Raw genomic sequence first — 14,559 nt, 5'->3', positions numbered from 1 at the left:
CGAAAAATATTTTTTGTTTTGTTACTTTGTTTTCTTTCGGTTTTTATGTGAAAATTGTATTAGTTTTTTGTAATTTTTGCCACAAAAACGTATATTTGATCTCGACGGATAAAAAAGAACAGAATCAGAAAAATCCGTTTTTGTCTTTCAGAAATGTCTACTGCGTATGAAGTTCAATGTCGTGGATTACCATGGGAGGCCACTGAACAGGAGCTAAGAGATTTTTTCGGAAGTGAGTGGTGTTTTAAATCGTTATAAAAAAATCTTCTTCAAGATAATGGAATCGAAAGCTTGGAAATTCCAAGGAGAAACGGTCGAACCAGCGGTGATGCGAAAGTGGTTTTTACCAATGAAGAAGACTACAACAATGCTTTGAAAAAAGACCGAGAGCACTTGGGAAGCAGGTTTGACTTTCAAATATTTCTTTTAACGAATTAACTGTTTGCAGATACATCGAGGTTTTTCCTGCGGGTGGAGCACCAACAAGGCGTGGAGATCGAGGTGAACGTGGAGATCGTGGAGATCGTGACCATTATCGTTCACGCGGAGCACCTCCAAGAGATCGATATTCCGATCGTGGAGGACCACGGAGTAGCGGGCCGGACTCAATTGTGAGGCTTAGAGGATTGCCATTCTCAGTTACGAGCCGAGATATCAGTGATTTTTTAGCCCCATTGCCAATAGTTCGGGTGAGTAATACTACAAAAGTCTTGTTTGATTTCTTGAAATATTTCAGGATGGAATACTTCTTCCTGATCAGCAACGTGCTCGTCCAGGTGGAGAAGCCTACGTGTGCTTTGAAACAATGGAAAGCGTGCAAATAGCAAAACAGCGTCATATGAAAAACATTGGACATCGCTATATTGAAGTATTCGAAGCTACTCATCGTGATCTCTCCCGATTCGCGGAAGAGAATGATCTCCGTGTACCACGATTCGGACCTCCACCTTTTGCTTCAGCACCTCAAACTGCTCCGCGAGGAGCATATGATCCATATAGCCAACCCACAGATCCATATCGTAATGCAACAGATTATCGTCGTGCTGCAGAGCCAGAGGATCCATACGCAAGATCAAGAGCACCATCTGTGCAAGATTACGGAGTCAGAGCATCCTATGATCCATACACGCAACCAGCTGCACCAGTTTCATCATATCCTTCACAACAACAACCATCCGCGGGGTACTACGACAACTACGCTCCAAAAACAGCTTATGAAAGCTACGGACGCGAACGAGGGCCCGATCCACGGGATGTTAGGGATCCGCGAGATTCGAGAATGCCTGATCCTCGAGATTCTAGAGCATTGAGTGATCCATACGCCGCAGAATCAAGGTATTAAAACAAAAATAATATTTATTTGGGTTGATAATAGGTATAATACATGCAGAAAAGTGTTGCGAGTAGAGTATTAAGAATTCAACGGGGTAAGGTGGAAGGAGATGAGTTTGGCTACGGGCTTGAGGCCGACACAATGAACAGTTTATAGTAGTATTGTGGATTTTTGGAGCTGTAGTAGCGAAGATGTCTGAGAATTTATACACGAAAGGGCAGGGGAGGAGAAATGGAAATATTTTATTTGGATATGAGGGCTCCCGCGTGGAGGCTAAAAGGGCGACCATAAATTCTTCGTATTAGTAGTAATGATCTAGTATAAACTAAAACTTTTTTATAAGTATGTCTCGGTTTTTCCTCTCAAACCATTGATTATTGTGTAGTTTTTGGTACTGGAAGGGTTAAATCGGAACGTAATATTCATTCAAAAAGTACATGCATGATTTGAAGCGCTGTTGTGGTTTTGTCCCGCTGTAATTAATTTTTTAATGGGAATTCAGATATTCGGAGTATGGCTATGAATCGCGGGAACCATATTGGCGTGGTGGTTCTGGAGGGCCTCCATCTATTGGAGGAGGTGTTGGAGGAGGCGGAGCACCGCTTGCTCCAACTGGACGGGATCCTTATTCGGTAGGAGAATCTTGGGCTAATGGAGCAGGAGGGCCAGGTGGGCCACCACCGGTTTCTTCTGATAGAGATCGGTACGGAAGTGGTGGATATGCAAGTGAGCCGTATGCACAAAGAGAAGGTAAGTCGAAGAATGCGATGGGATTTGTTAAAAAAAAATAGAATGGGTGAATGAACACGATTTAATAAAATTGAGTGAAGAGGTTTGGAATAAAAAAAATGGTTTCATCACCTGAAACTTTATTTGATTAATTGTAAAGGGAAAATTAATTTAAGTTGGCGGTGAAGAGATTTTTTTTAGAAATCTTAGTAGTAATCTATGTTATCGTGTTTCGGGCAATGGATTCTTTTTCGTTGGAGATAAAATCGTCAGTTCTCATCCAGTTACACTTTCTATCGGGTTTTTTTTTTGGACTCTGGTTTGAAATCATCGTATAAATTTGCTGAACGTCGAGACTTATAAGAAAACGGTTCAAGGTTTGACATATTTAAATATTATATTTTCGTGAGTCAGGAAATATAGTTTTGTTTGAGAATATGATAAAAAATGAAGCTCCAATTCTTAGAAAATTGTATTTTAGTTCAAATACAATTTGAACCGACTAATGAAGCGAGTACAAAATAATTTGAACTTTAGAACGTTGAGTATTGAAATTTAAATACAAATTTATGGGTTGAATTGGGAATTTTTCTGAAGATCTTGGCCTAAATTCAATCTAATTTTCCTATTTTCAGCTGGAGGAGCTATGCGCCGATCAGAATACGGTCGTCCTGATGATCGTTATTCAAAGCCAGAACCATATGGATATTCTAGGTGAGAAAAATAAAATTTTGAACTGGAAACTTAAATAGAAAATCTTTAATTATGAAATTTGCTTGCAGAGACCGTGACTATGGAGCCCCTCAAAATCAGCATTTTGTGCTCCGAATGCGTGGAGTACCATTCCGTGCCAGCGAGGCAGATGTCTATGATTTCTTCCATCCAATTCGACCGAATCAAGTAGAATTGCTCCGTGATCACCAATTCCAACGGCCAAGTGGCGATGCTCGTGTCATATTCTACAATCGGAAAGATTATGATGATGCACTCATGAAAGATAAACAATATATGGGAGAACGTTACATTGAGATGATTCCGGACAATGGAAGATATTAAATTACCATCTAAACCCTAATTTCCTTATTCTTTTTATTGTTTCTTTTCTTTAATGTTCCAAAAAATTCGCAAAGATCTAATTTCCAAACATGTTTTTAACACTATTCAATAATTTTTCAAAGTCTCAATCTTTTCAAAAGTTTCTAATAAATTTAATTATCAGAGTTTCACATTGTTTTATTTTAGTAGTTTGGTTTTGCATGTCTTCCCACTGTGTTTACTTCTGTTATCGTGTTGTGCTTTTTGATTTTCAACTAACATTTCTGCTAAATCTCTAGAGAATTTAATTTTGAAAAAGTTAGTTTATGCTCTAAAAACTTCAAAAGTGTTAAATCATAGTTCATTTTCAGATGGAGACGTTTATGATGTCCCAAGCGTTCACTCAAACTTCACAACCTCGACGAGGAGGTGGAACTGAGAAATTTGTCGATGCGCTAATTAAATTTAGGCAAAAACATCCTGATAATCTGAATTCAGTGTCCGAAACGTCGAAAAATGCAGTAATCACAAATCTAGGGATTCTCAATAATGATAACAAATGGGTAATATATTCTAAAATTTAAAGAGGCAATGCATACTTTCAGTCATCCTTGGAACGGCTCCTTGTTCAAATGTGTTCCGATGATCGTGGAGGCCGAATGTTTGAGTTTACCCACTCGATTTTCACACTTCTTTCGATATTACCGAATCCTACAGACGCAGAGAATCTCTCAATCCGAACTATCAAATTTCTTTTAAATACTCTTACAAAAGCAACTGTTTCGGTGCCAAATTTCTTCGGAATGTACAATGATTTGATGGTACAAGTAGAAAATATCTCAAATTATGGACTCACTCAGCTCGTAGATTATGTTTCAATTATGCTGAAAAGAGCGAATGAATGGAAAGATCAAGCTGAAGGAGAAGCAGATGATACTGAAAATGTTGCTAGAGGGAAAAATAATAATTCAAAAATGTCATTCAATCAACGATGGAAGGATTTTGTAGCAGTTTTTATAAAAAAAGTTAGGGATATCGATCAGGTTTGCTTTTTATTAGTGAACTGGTAAAATTAATAATATAAATTTTGCAGATTGAACTTGACGATGAACTTCTTCCCGGATCAGATGCTGCAGATAATATTTTGTTCGAATGGCTCAAAACTACAGAAGACGTTGATGCATTTGAACTTATTTCTGAAATCTCGGCTTCTTCATCTTCTGGAATAACCACACCAAGTATTGATAGATTTTGTGATGAAGTCATTGTGGAAAAAATCGGCATCGATACTTCATCGGATGATATGGATTCCGAAAGAAAAAGAAGATCAATAATGACATGGAAATCATTGATTTTAACAACAAAAACTGAAAAGGAACGACTTGGAAGACTATGGAATGGAATAATTTGTGCTTGGGAAATTAGTGAAGATGAGGAGAAAGAGAAAATGGAGCAAAGGAAGATATCAGAGCATTTGGAAAAATGTCTAACTGTTGGCCATCGAATTTTGAACATTAATGTCGAATCGGCGAAGAAATTTCTTACATTTATCAGAGTAAGCTATTGGAATAGAGCATTTCAAATTAAAAATTTACTATATATCTTCGCTTAGTTTTTATTTCATAATCGATTTCCAGACCGACAAGTACAGAGTTCTGAGTAGTGAGTTTGGTCTCTGCCTTTGTCTGATACAATGCTGCCTTGATAGAAATGATGTAAGTGATTTTTTAAAAATAAATTCAAATGAAAAATATTTATATTTACAGGCCATGATGGATATGAAGAAAACCTTTCAGAAACTATGGAAAATTGGAGAACAAGCTGAAGAATGTTTATGGATGTCAGATATTGTTTGTGGACGGATTATACGGCTTGTTGATCTTCAACTTCGAATTATTTCGGAAAATCTTCATTCTAACGAGAATCTTCGTCGTATTCTTAGTCGCCCATTGATCTCTCTAATGCTTTCTCTTCTCGATACTCCTGCTTATCAAAAACAAGTGGTCGTAGTAGATGGACGAGTTGCAGATGGATGTACTCTTTGGCTTCTTAGTAGAGATATTTTGATTATTGTATCACAAGCTGATGTTGATATGGGAGCACAACTTTCACATCTCTTCAAGTCTATTGCATCTTCATCAAATAATTCTTCAGCTCTGATCTTGATAGATGTGCTCCGCGAGCTTGTGCGCAAGTGTTCTGTAGAAATTCTGAACAATTCGAAACTCATCGATGGGCTTTTTGATTATGTATGTCGGATGCGTAAGGATATTGCTGTATCTCTAATCAGATGTCTTATTCCAATTATCAATACGAGACCACAGTTAAGAAATGCACTATTCAAAAGTCTGAAGGTAAGCTAAACAGTTATCCAGACTACAACATATCGAAATTGAATCTCTTTGAATAAAATAGGAGTAAACATCAAATTTCTTTTTTTTTCAGAAAGATTTACTGTGTGAATCAACCGTAGGCTCGGCTGTTCCAATTGTGCTCATTCTTCTCCGTAGTGTAAGCAAACGACGTGAAGATGGTGGAGGTGGACAGTTTGATCACTCAATGTCACAATCATTTGGAACATTCAGTACCCAAACTCTGAACAGTATGGGATTGAAAAAGAATGTTGATCAAACAGTTGGACTCGAATTGGTTGGAATCATTAAAAGATGCCTCTGGCAACCAGTGAAGACGAAAATCGCGTTGTATGATGGCATTTGTGAACTTGCAACACAGACTTCCACAATGCTTAATCAATTCCTAGATATGATTTTATCACATGCAAGAATGATTCCAGAATGGAAAAAATCAGAGATGACAGTTTCAATTGGAAATATTGTACAAATAGTTGAACCAATTCCTCATTTGATTCAAACTATGGAATGTCTTATGAGTGAATTATTATCACACGATCCGGAATTTAAGTTGGAAGGTACTGAACTTCTTCTGAGACCTGCCGCAAATCAAATGGAAATCTGGGTTACAACGGCAATGAGAAATGATGTATCGGGTATGTAAATGATACAATTCGCGTTAAAATTTCATATTTTTAGACATGGGATTGGATAAGAATATAGAATGGACGACGGCAACAGTGAATGGAAGATGTTCTCTTCTCTTTGCCCAAATGATGCTGAGCACTTATGATGTACTGATTGAACATATGTGGAGAAGAGTTGAAACAACAGAATCGAAAGAGGACGCTGACAAGATTGTTGCCTTGCTCGCGAGAAGATCAGAGTTGGATATATTGTATAAAGAGAAAACTACTACAAAGAAAGAAAAGGATAAGGAGAAAGAAAAAGAAGAGAAGATTACAATTGATTCAAGTCAATCTGAGATTCTTACAAGCGCCAAAACGTTGTCCTCGATCATGACGAAATTGATAAAGCCCGCGGAAAATGATGGAAATAGCACAGCTAATGCTACGATAAATGTTCGTCCGGAAATTGTAGCCGATGTTCAAATGGAGCTTCTTGTATGGGTAGTTGGAAGAGCCAAGGTTTTATCATCAGCACTTGTCAAGGAATATCGCCCACTTCATTCGATTCTTTCCGGCACGAGTAGCTTGATTTCATTGTCAAAGTGAGTGAAAGTTTGAGGCTAATCCTCTCTTTGTTTTACAAAACAATTTTTGTGAAATTTTTTTTCTCTGTTATCTTTAAATTCAACTTTTTAAAAAATTGCATTAAAAATATTATTTTTACAGAAGCCTCATCGATCTCTACATGGGAAATAACTGCTCGAGCTGGGTGAGCGAAATTGACACGGGATCTCCGACGAGAACACTGGCAATTGAGAGTTATGCAAATATTCTACAATTTCTAAGTATCAAATTCAAGCAAACTCCGACAAGACTCACTTCTGCATGGTTTGAAGAAAAAGATGGTGAAGATGAAGAAACGAAGAGAAAACGGCAAGAACCTAATATTGTTGCGGTACGTATTCGGCTTACATAGCTACAAAATAACCACTTTAAATCGAATAATTTTTGCTACAAAAAATGTGATTAGGTCTGTTAAATGGGTCGCGTCCCCGACCCACTTTTCAGAATATATAGTTTTTTTTAATTTTGCGGAAAATACGATTATTTTATGGTTTTCAGCTTTTAGACAAGTTTTCTTCGAGGAAAAAACATTTGCAAGTATTTGATTTTTTTCATTTTAATACAGTCGCTCGCCAGCCCGACCCACACAGTCCTAATTGTGATAAACCATTTTCAGCTTCGCCAGGCTCACTTCCTCTCCTGTCGCCTCTTCCGACAGATTATAGATGTTGAAAATGAGGAAATTGAAGAGGAGAAAAAGCCAAAAGCACAATATGAAATGCAAGGAAGAGCCATTTTGAAAGCTGCTTCAGCCGCTCTTAGCCTCACGAAAAATGTCAAAGTCTGGTCGAACTTGTTTACTCGAGTCGTCAAGGTTTTAGAGGATGAAACATTTTGTAAGAATACCGTAGCCGACAGTCATAAGTTTTGAACGTTTTCAGACAACAATCAAATGCTTCGAGATTACTGTAAATTTATTATTACTTGTAGCCTTCGATGTGCGGACTCTGATAAAACAACTGCAATAGAAATGCACGAAATTATGGAAAATATTCTCGAATTTTTAAGTGAAGAAAATGAAGAAATGAAATATCATTTCATCTCGAAGACGACCATCAATGTGTCCATAGAATTTCAATTTATGTTTGTCGAAAAAACTCTGGCATTGATTAGAGATGCATTCACTTTTCAAAAAGACTTTTTTGTGAAACCTCCAGTTTGTGAGTTACATTTTTAAAATAGTCTAATATTTTGTAACCGATTTTTAGTTGATAATATGCTGTGCACTCTTCTTACAAAATGCTTGGAAGTCACTGAACTTGTATCCAGAATTCTTCAAATCTTTGTACAATACAAAATGATGCAGGAAAGAGTCACGGAGATTATGACAAGTTACTTCACCACAATTCAGATGGGAGTTGTATTGGTATAATTCAACAGAAACTTTTTAAAATTTGATTTAATCTCAAATATTTCAGCTTCAAAATCTTACAAAAGGATGGGGAAAAGAAATGTCCGAATGGCAGAGTACAAATATTCTTGCCACGTTGGTAAAGACAAAATTAAGGCCGATTCTTGCGATGGTGGACGATCATATTGGATTCTCGAAAGGAAAAGATGAAATGAAGAAAAAGATTTCACAGAAAACAAGATATGCAAAATCGAAACGAGACGAAAAACTATTTTCAAAGTTTTCACACGAAAGAGAAGCTGTTCAACATGGAATTCTTGTTCTTTGTAAGCTCATTAAAGATGATCGATTTGATCTTCAGATCAAGGTACGTAGATATATCAATTGGGAGTTTAAATTGTAATTTATTTCGTAAGAAACTTATTTATTCCTTTTGTAGCTGTCATTAGGGCTGTGGACGAAAAATTGATTTTTTTTCTAAAACATAAACGGAATAAAATTTCGCCAAAACCCAAAAAAAAGACAAAAACAACAGTTATTACTTTCGAAACTAGTCTGAGGCGTTTTCACGAAAATTTTGAACCTATAGACATTTTCGAGTGTCGTTTTTTGACAAAAAGCGTAAAATTTCAAAATGCATACATTTTCGGGTAGTGAAAAGATAATTAAAAATGTCGCTTTTTTTCGTTTTTTTATATCAATTTTATCCGGTAAAAGCACAAAAAATAGATTTTTCGCCAGAAACACAGAATAAAGCGAAAAATGCAGCCTTGGCTGTGACCTTCAAGCTACAAAATTATATATTTGAAAATCTTTTTTTTAGACATTTTCAAAAATATTTTTAAAGAACAATTCAATTGGATATCGTGACTTCCGAATCGATATGGAAGTTCTTCGCAACAAATTGAGCGGGCAAGCTAATGAAGAAGTTTGTGAACCGTACGTTTTAAATTTCAAAAAGTATTGTTTCTCCAGTTTATTATTGAATCCTCTTTTGTTTCTTTAAATAATTTTCAAGTAACGAGATGCTTTCAGAGCCACCAAACGAGGCCGTAGGGACCCAAGTATGGAAGATGAAGAAATAGAAGAAACTGAAGAGAGTACAACATCTGCAAGAAGAAGCTCCGAAGAACCCGAAGAGCCAAGAGATCAAGAGAACACTGTTGGAGTGGTATGTGTACGAGATTTTATGAGTTGTGTAACCACTACTTGAGCTGATTAATTCTAAGGCCGAAAAATATTTTATTTGGACAAAAACTTTAACTCTAAAAAATAAAGTTTCAAAAAACAATTCGGCAATTAAAATTTCGAAAAAATTAAAGTAAGTCTCCATATCTTTCAAAAATCTTACAAATGTTAAAATCCAAAAATAGTTTACTGTTTCAACAATTCCTATGATGTTTTGAATAAAAAAGAAATCATTATTTTTCAATATAAATTGTGGATATTCGGTGCGAAACTGTTTCAATGCGCTGATTAATAGGACCACATTTGTGTCAAATGTTCATTTCAATTTGTGAAATGATCTAAAACAGCGGCATCCCAGACATAAAATGTATGTAGTTCCAAATGCCTCGACCACATACATTTTATTATTCTCATTCACCCATTAAACATCCCTTTTCCATCAACCGACATCAATTTGACCCAAGGTGACCCTTATATGGGAATTTTCTATTTCTGGAACATAAATCTGACTTTCATTGTATTCGTTGTCATAATGATGACATAAAGTGCAAACAAATGTGTACACCATCGTCTCACCACCATCTGTTACACACATCCAACCAATTATCGCCTTCTCGAATCTTTGAATGTTTATAACCACCCATCACATCCCTCCTTTTTCGATAAAATCTAACATTGTGGGAAATGAATGTGTCAATTACTGAAATGAAATGATTGATCAAAGGGCATAACCTTGTTAGTTGTTGATAGCTTCATTTACCTTAATCCTTATATAAATTTACGCTGCCCTTAAATCAAGTGTCGTGTTCAAGAATATATTTTTCACGAGACGACTTGCACTCTTAATCTAAAAATGTATTTTTAGGTGAAGCAGGAGGTTGATGACGAAGAAGAAAGTGTCTCCAGAGGCACGAGTCCAGTCTTCTGATCAGTTAGCAATGAAACGACAATTATATTTGATTTCCTAATGAGTTTAAACTCTCGAGTTTTTATATGTGTAATATATTCTTCAACACTCCGGAATGCTTCTAATTAGTTACAAATGACAAAATGGAGCTTCATTCATGTTTTGGTTTTTTTTTAAATTTTCATGACTGCTACAGTATACCGTCTTGTTGTTTAATCTAATAGAATCATTCAAGAGTTTTTATTCTTTCCATTTGAATCTCAATTTTCACTATTATCATTTGATTCTCATCTCATTTTCTTACCGATTTTCAATCTCAAATTATTTAAGAACATACCATGTCAATAAACTTATTATTTGTTAAACATGATTTTTTAAAAATATTTTCTTCAAGACAGGTTTATGTCTCTTTATTCAATATTTCAACCTTTTCCGTTTTTTTAGATAATTTTGTGAGTTTTTTATACTGGAATTGTGATTATGTACATGTAAAATATTTATAAATGCTTCTCTCTATAGTAAGTTGCAGCTTCATCGTGTTTGATTCGAAATATTAGTTAGAAATCCTCGGATCCTCGTGTTACTTGAATATCAAACTTATTGGATACATTCATCTTCTACACTCGGGCTCAAAAGAGCTCAAAACAAATGTGCTCTATCGACAACTCCTCCCCCCATTCGGTCACCCATTCAGCGTCGCATTCATCGCCGCGCGTTCGTCCTCCTCGACACCAATACCTCCTTCATTCTTCAACGTTAGTGGGGCTATATGACCAGTCGTTTTGCAATTAATGTATGATTCTCTCCGTCTACACCACTGGAAACCCATGTCCTCTTTCTTTGTTTCTTCGTCTCGTTGTCAACGTCTATTCAAACCACGTGCTATTTCTTGAGTTTTGTTGTCTTCTCCCAATCCATCACTAGTCTGTTCTTCCTTGCATTTTTTTGATCGAATTTTTAAAACTCCTCTCATAATTTTTATGTTAATAATTCACTATCCACTTGATTGTATTTAATTTTCAGTAAAAATGAAGGCATCGTATCTGGAAACCCTCGATCGAATCAAAGACGAGCATGCGGAAATGTCGAAGCATGTCAACCAGCAACGAGTAAGCTTAATTTTGTAAGAGAAATTTTAGTATATTGAAAACAATTTTGCAGTCGGATATCGAAAAGGTTGCGTTAGAGAAAGAAAATATGAATAGATCGTATATGACGTACGCTGAAGTATCAAATACTCTTCGTAGCGATCTTCGAAAAGCAGAAGAAATCAACAAACGCCTTCAGGAATTCATCATGCAATCGGTAAATTAACTCGTCAATAATGTTATTAAAAAATCGAACAAAAATATAGAAAAAGCTATTACAATTTTTTTGTTGAAATATTTGAACTAAATATTATGGAAACGTTATAATATCTATTGGATTGTACCTTGTTCAACTCAAACATGCTCCTCTTTCCATATATTCATTTATAAATAGAAGAAAAATTATTATGTAATATTTTTAATTCATAATAATCAATTTTAGGTAATATTATAAATGTATATTTTTCAGTTGGCTCCTCAACTATCTCAAGATAATCAAGCAAACTGCCTCGCCGCACTGGAAGCTTTCAAAACCGCATCACCACGTGAAAATGGAAATGGAGCACCAGCACTTCCACCAGGTTTTCCTCCCGGTGCAGCTGGAATGCTTGGAATGATGCCAAATATGCCATTCGGAATGAGCCCTGCAATGAGTCAACTATTCAATCAATTCGCATCACCACATGTCAACGGTGGAGATGGAGCCGGTGGAAGTTCTGGAGGTGCAAGTGAAGCGAAAAAGGCCAAGCTGGAAGATCCAGATGATGGAGAACTTGAGATTGATGTCACAAATGATGATCATCCAAGTACTGCATCAAATGGAGGCGCAGCTAATAAAAATGGAAGAGATAGCACAAATAGTGTTGCCTCATCGGGAGCATCTACACCGAGCATCGCATCAAATTCTAGAGCAAGACAACAACAGCAGCCACTCGCTGGGCTTCAAGGATTGGAGCAAATGAACTTTTTAGCTGGATTCAGTACGTGTTTACAATCTTTTGAAGTGTGCTAAGTGGAGGGAGCAAATACCAAAACTTCAGGCAATGCCAAAATATTTCAATTTTCAGATCCAAATCTTCTCCGACAAGCTAGTGCTGCTGGAGGATTCAACTTTTTGAATGATCCCCATGCACAGGCCCGTCTTGCAGCTGCCATCGGGCAAATCGGTAGCAGACCGGCCTATTCATTCAAAATTGTGGACGGTGGAGTTCCAACACCTACATCCTTCCCTCCAGATGCACAGAAAGGTCCCGGAATTCCGACGTAAGAAAATATAATAATTGGCTTTGATTCAAATTTGAAAAAAAAAATTGCAGAGGTCTCAAGAAGAAAATGGAATTAAATCACGGAGAAGTAGTTTGTGCGGCCACAATTTCCCGTGATAACAGTCGTGTTTATACTGGTGGAAAAGGATGTGTTAAGATCTGGGATGTCAAAGAATCAGATATTTCTGGCGCAACGGTTGTGAATCGGCCTCCAATTGCATCCTTGGATTGTCTCAAAGAGAACTATATTAGATCTTGTAAACTCTTTGAAGATGGAAATACACTTCTGATTGGAGGAGAAGCCAGTACTGTTGCTCTTTGGGATCTTACAACTGAAACAAAAACTTTGGACTTGGAAACTGATTCACAAGCATGCTACGCGTTGGCGATGTCACCAGATGAGAAATTATTGTTCGCATGTCTTGCTGATGGAAATATCCTCATTTATGATATCCATAATAAGGTGAAAGTTGGAACCCTACCTGGACATCAAGATGGAGCATCATGTCTCGATCTCTCAAAAGATGGTACAAAGCTCTGGTCAGGTGGTCTTGACAATTCTGTTAGATGCTGGGATCTTGCACAACGAAAGGAAGTTGCGAAGCATGATTTTGCGAGCCAAGTTTTCTCTCTTGGATGTTGTCCAAATGATGAATGGGTGGCTGTTGGTATGGAGAATAATTATGTCGAGGTTCTGTCAACAACTGGAAAAGAAAAGTATCAATTGACACAACACGAATCATGCGTCCTTTCGCTCAAATTTGCGCATTCCGGAAAGTTCTTCATTTCAACTGGAAAGGTATGTTTTGATTATACTTTGTCATTTACCGTATTTCTTCTATTAGTATGGCCTCCCTATTAGACTTGCACTCCCTATTAGTATTGCCCCTCGGAGACCTTCCAAAAATTAGTATGGCACTCCCTATTGCACTCTCTAATAGTCTTGCGTTTACTTTTTTTTTATTGCAAACCCATCTCGCTAATTTCAGGATTTCAACAATATTTTTTGCCTATTGTGCAACAATTTTTCACAAAATTTATACGAAATTGAAGTTTTTGAACTTATAGGTTACAATTAAAATCAAAATTTTTTGTATTTTTACATAAGATTCGAGCTTTTTCAGAAAAAAACTAGTAAGCTCAAAGTCAGAAAAATATTCTGAAAATTAGTATTGCACTCCCTAATATTCTTGCACTCCCTATTAGTCTTGCAAGCGGGAAGACCATCGAAAAATAGTATTGCAGCCATATTAATAGAAGAAATACGGTAATTGGCTCAATTTTTCTAATTGAAACCTCATAATCTCAATTTTTCAGGACAATGCTCTCAACGCCTGGCGTACTCCATACGGAGCATCACTCTTTCAACTAAAAGAGAACAGCTCCGTTCTCTCATGTGACATCTCATTCGACGACTCACTCATTGTCACTGGATCAGGGGAGAAGAAGGCAACTCTCTATGCAGTTGAATATTAATTTTTTTCCGCAGTGAATTTATGATCATGATACTCAAAACCCCTATTCTGTACGATAATCGTTTCATCTCTCTCATCTCTTCTAATTTCGTTTGTCAAATTTTCGTATTTGTGTACCCTATTACGATTAATGTCACTCTATGTTTAAAACATTTATTTATTTGCACTACAAAACAATGATGATCTGACTTGACTTTAACAGCAATTAATAAAACATTTCAAAAATCTGAAACTCTTCCCTTCCTCTCCCAATCACCATATCGAGTTGGCTCTGGTCCAGCTGGTCCACCAACTTCTCCAGTTGACTTATTCACACCTCCCGGATGTTTCTTGAGGTGAGGATCTTCATATTGTTGTTCGTCTGCTTTATCAAGTGCTCCTTTCGGTGTCTTCTCAGCCATCACCTTCTCCTTCGCACTTTGTTTTGGTTTTATATCTGCGAATCGGCGGGAAGAATCTGAATCGTCAAGAAATTAGAAAATTGTTTTTTGTGTAAAATCCATACTCAAAATTGGACGAAGAATCTGACGAAGCATTTGATCTGAATATTTTTTTTAATTGTTTCAATAGGACTAATCTTGCGA

The 14,559-nt window shown here is 36.5% G+C and overlaps 4 protein-coding genes across 5 annotated transcripts; 3 read left to right on the top strand and 1 right to left on the bottom strand.

Moving 5' to 3' along the window:
• The first annotated feature begins 151 nt into the window (after positions 1-151).
• hrpf-1 (RRM domain-containing protein) lies at positions 152-3,281 on the top strand. 2 transcript variants are annotated; one of them, NM_170888.7, is made up of 7 exons: positions 152-232; positions 275-404; positions 449-689; positions 737-1,335; positions 1,836-2,083; positions 2,698-2,776; positions 2,845-3,281. In NM_170888.7, the coding sequence occupies exons 1-7, from the start codon at positions 154-156 to the stop codon at positions 3,116-3,118; spliced, it is 1,650 nt and encodes a 549-aa protein (NP_740877.1). In that variant the 5' UTR covers positions 152-153; the 3' UTR covers positions 3,119-3,281. The 2 variants fall into 2 exon arrangements, with proteins under 2 accessions (NP_740877.1, NP_001359979.1); NM_001372997.1 differs by lacking the exon at positions 1,836-2,083.
• A 187-nt stretch (positions 3,282-3,468) lies between these two features.
• On the top strand, positions 3,469-10,509 carry fnci-1 (FANCI helical domain-containing protein). The gene is made up of 15 exons (NM_001026481.6): positions 3,469-3,660; positions 3,703-4,140; positions 4,191-4,652; positions 4,735-4,812; positions 4,864-5,451; positions 5,543-6,104; positions 6,148-6,679; positions 6,804-7,032; positions 7,318-7,537; positions 7,583-7,861; positions 7,910-8,067; positions 8,120-8,419; positions 8,900-8,991; positions 9,088-9,223; positions 10,106-10,509. Exons 1-15 carry the CDS (start codon positions 3,484-3,486, stop codon positions 10,166-10,168), a joined length of 4,314 nt encoding a protein of 1,437 aa, NP_001021652.1. The 5' UTR covers positions 3,469-3,483; the 3' UTR covers positions 10,169-10,509.
• Positions 10,510-11,170: 661 nt separating this feature from the next.
• On the top strand, positions 11,171-14,201 carry unc-37 (Transcription factor unc-37). Its single transcript, NM_059531.9, has 6 exons — positions 11,171-11,256; positions 11,309-11,452; positions 11,705-12,215; positions 12,303-12,498; positions 12,552-13,299; positions 13,818-14,201. The coding sequence occupies exons 1-6, from the start codon at positions 11,176-11,178 to the stop codon at positions 13,974-13,976; spliced, it is 1,839 nt and encodes a 612-aa protein (NP_491932.1). The 5' UTR covers positions 11,171-11,175; the 3' UTR covers positions 13,977-14,201.
• On the bottom strand, positions 14,120-14,516 carry W02D3.12 (Succinate dehydrogenase assembly factor 4, mitochondrial). Its single transcript, NM_170886.8, has 2 exons — positions 14,481-14,516; positions 14,120-14,432 (listed from the first exon to the last, which is right to left on the bottom strand). The coding sequence occupies exons 1-2, from the start codon at positions 14,509-14,511 to the stop codon at positions 14,194-14,196; spliced, it is 270 nt and encodes an 89-aa protein (NP_740875.1). The 5' UTR covers positions 14,512-14,516; the 3' UTR covers positions 14,120-14,193.
• Between the last annotated feature and the right edge of the window lie 43 nt (positions 14,517-14,559).

This window comes from Caenorhabditis elegans, chromosome I (assembly GCF_000002985.6).
Source record: "Caenorhabditis elegans chromosome I".
Classification (NCBI taxonomy): domain Eukaryota; kingdom Metazoa; phylum Nematoda; class Chromadorea; order Rhabditida; family Rhabditidae; genus Caenorhabditis; species Caenorhabditis elegans.
This window is presented reverse-complemented; position numbering and strand designations above follow the sequence as displayed.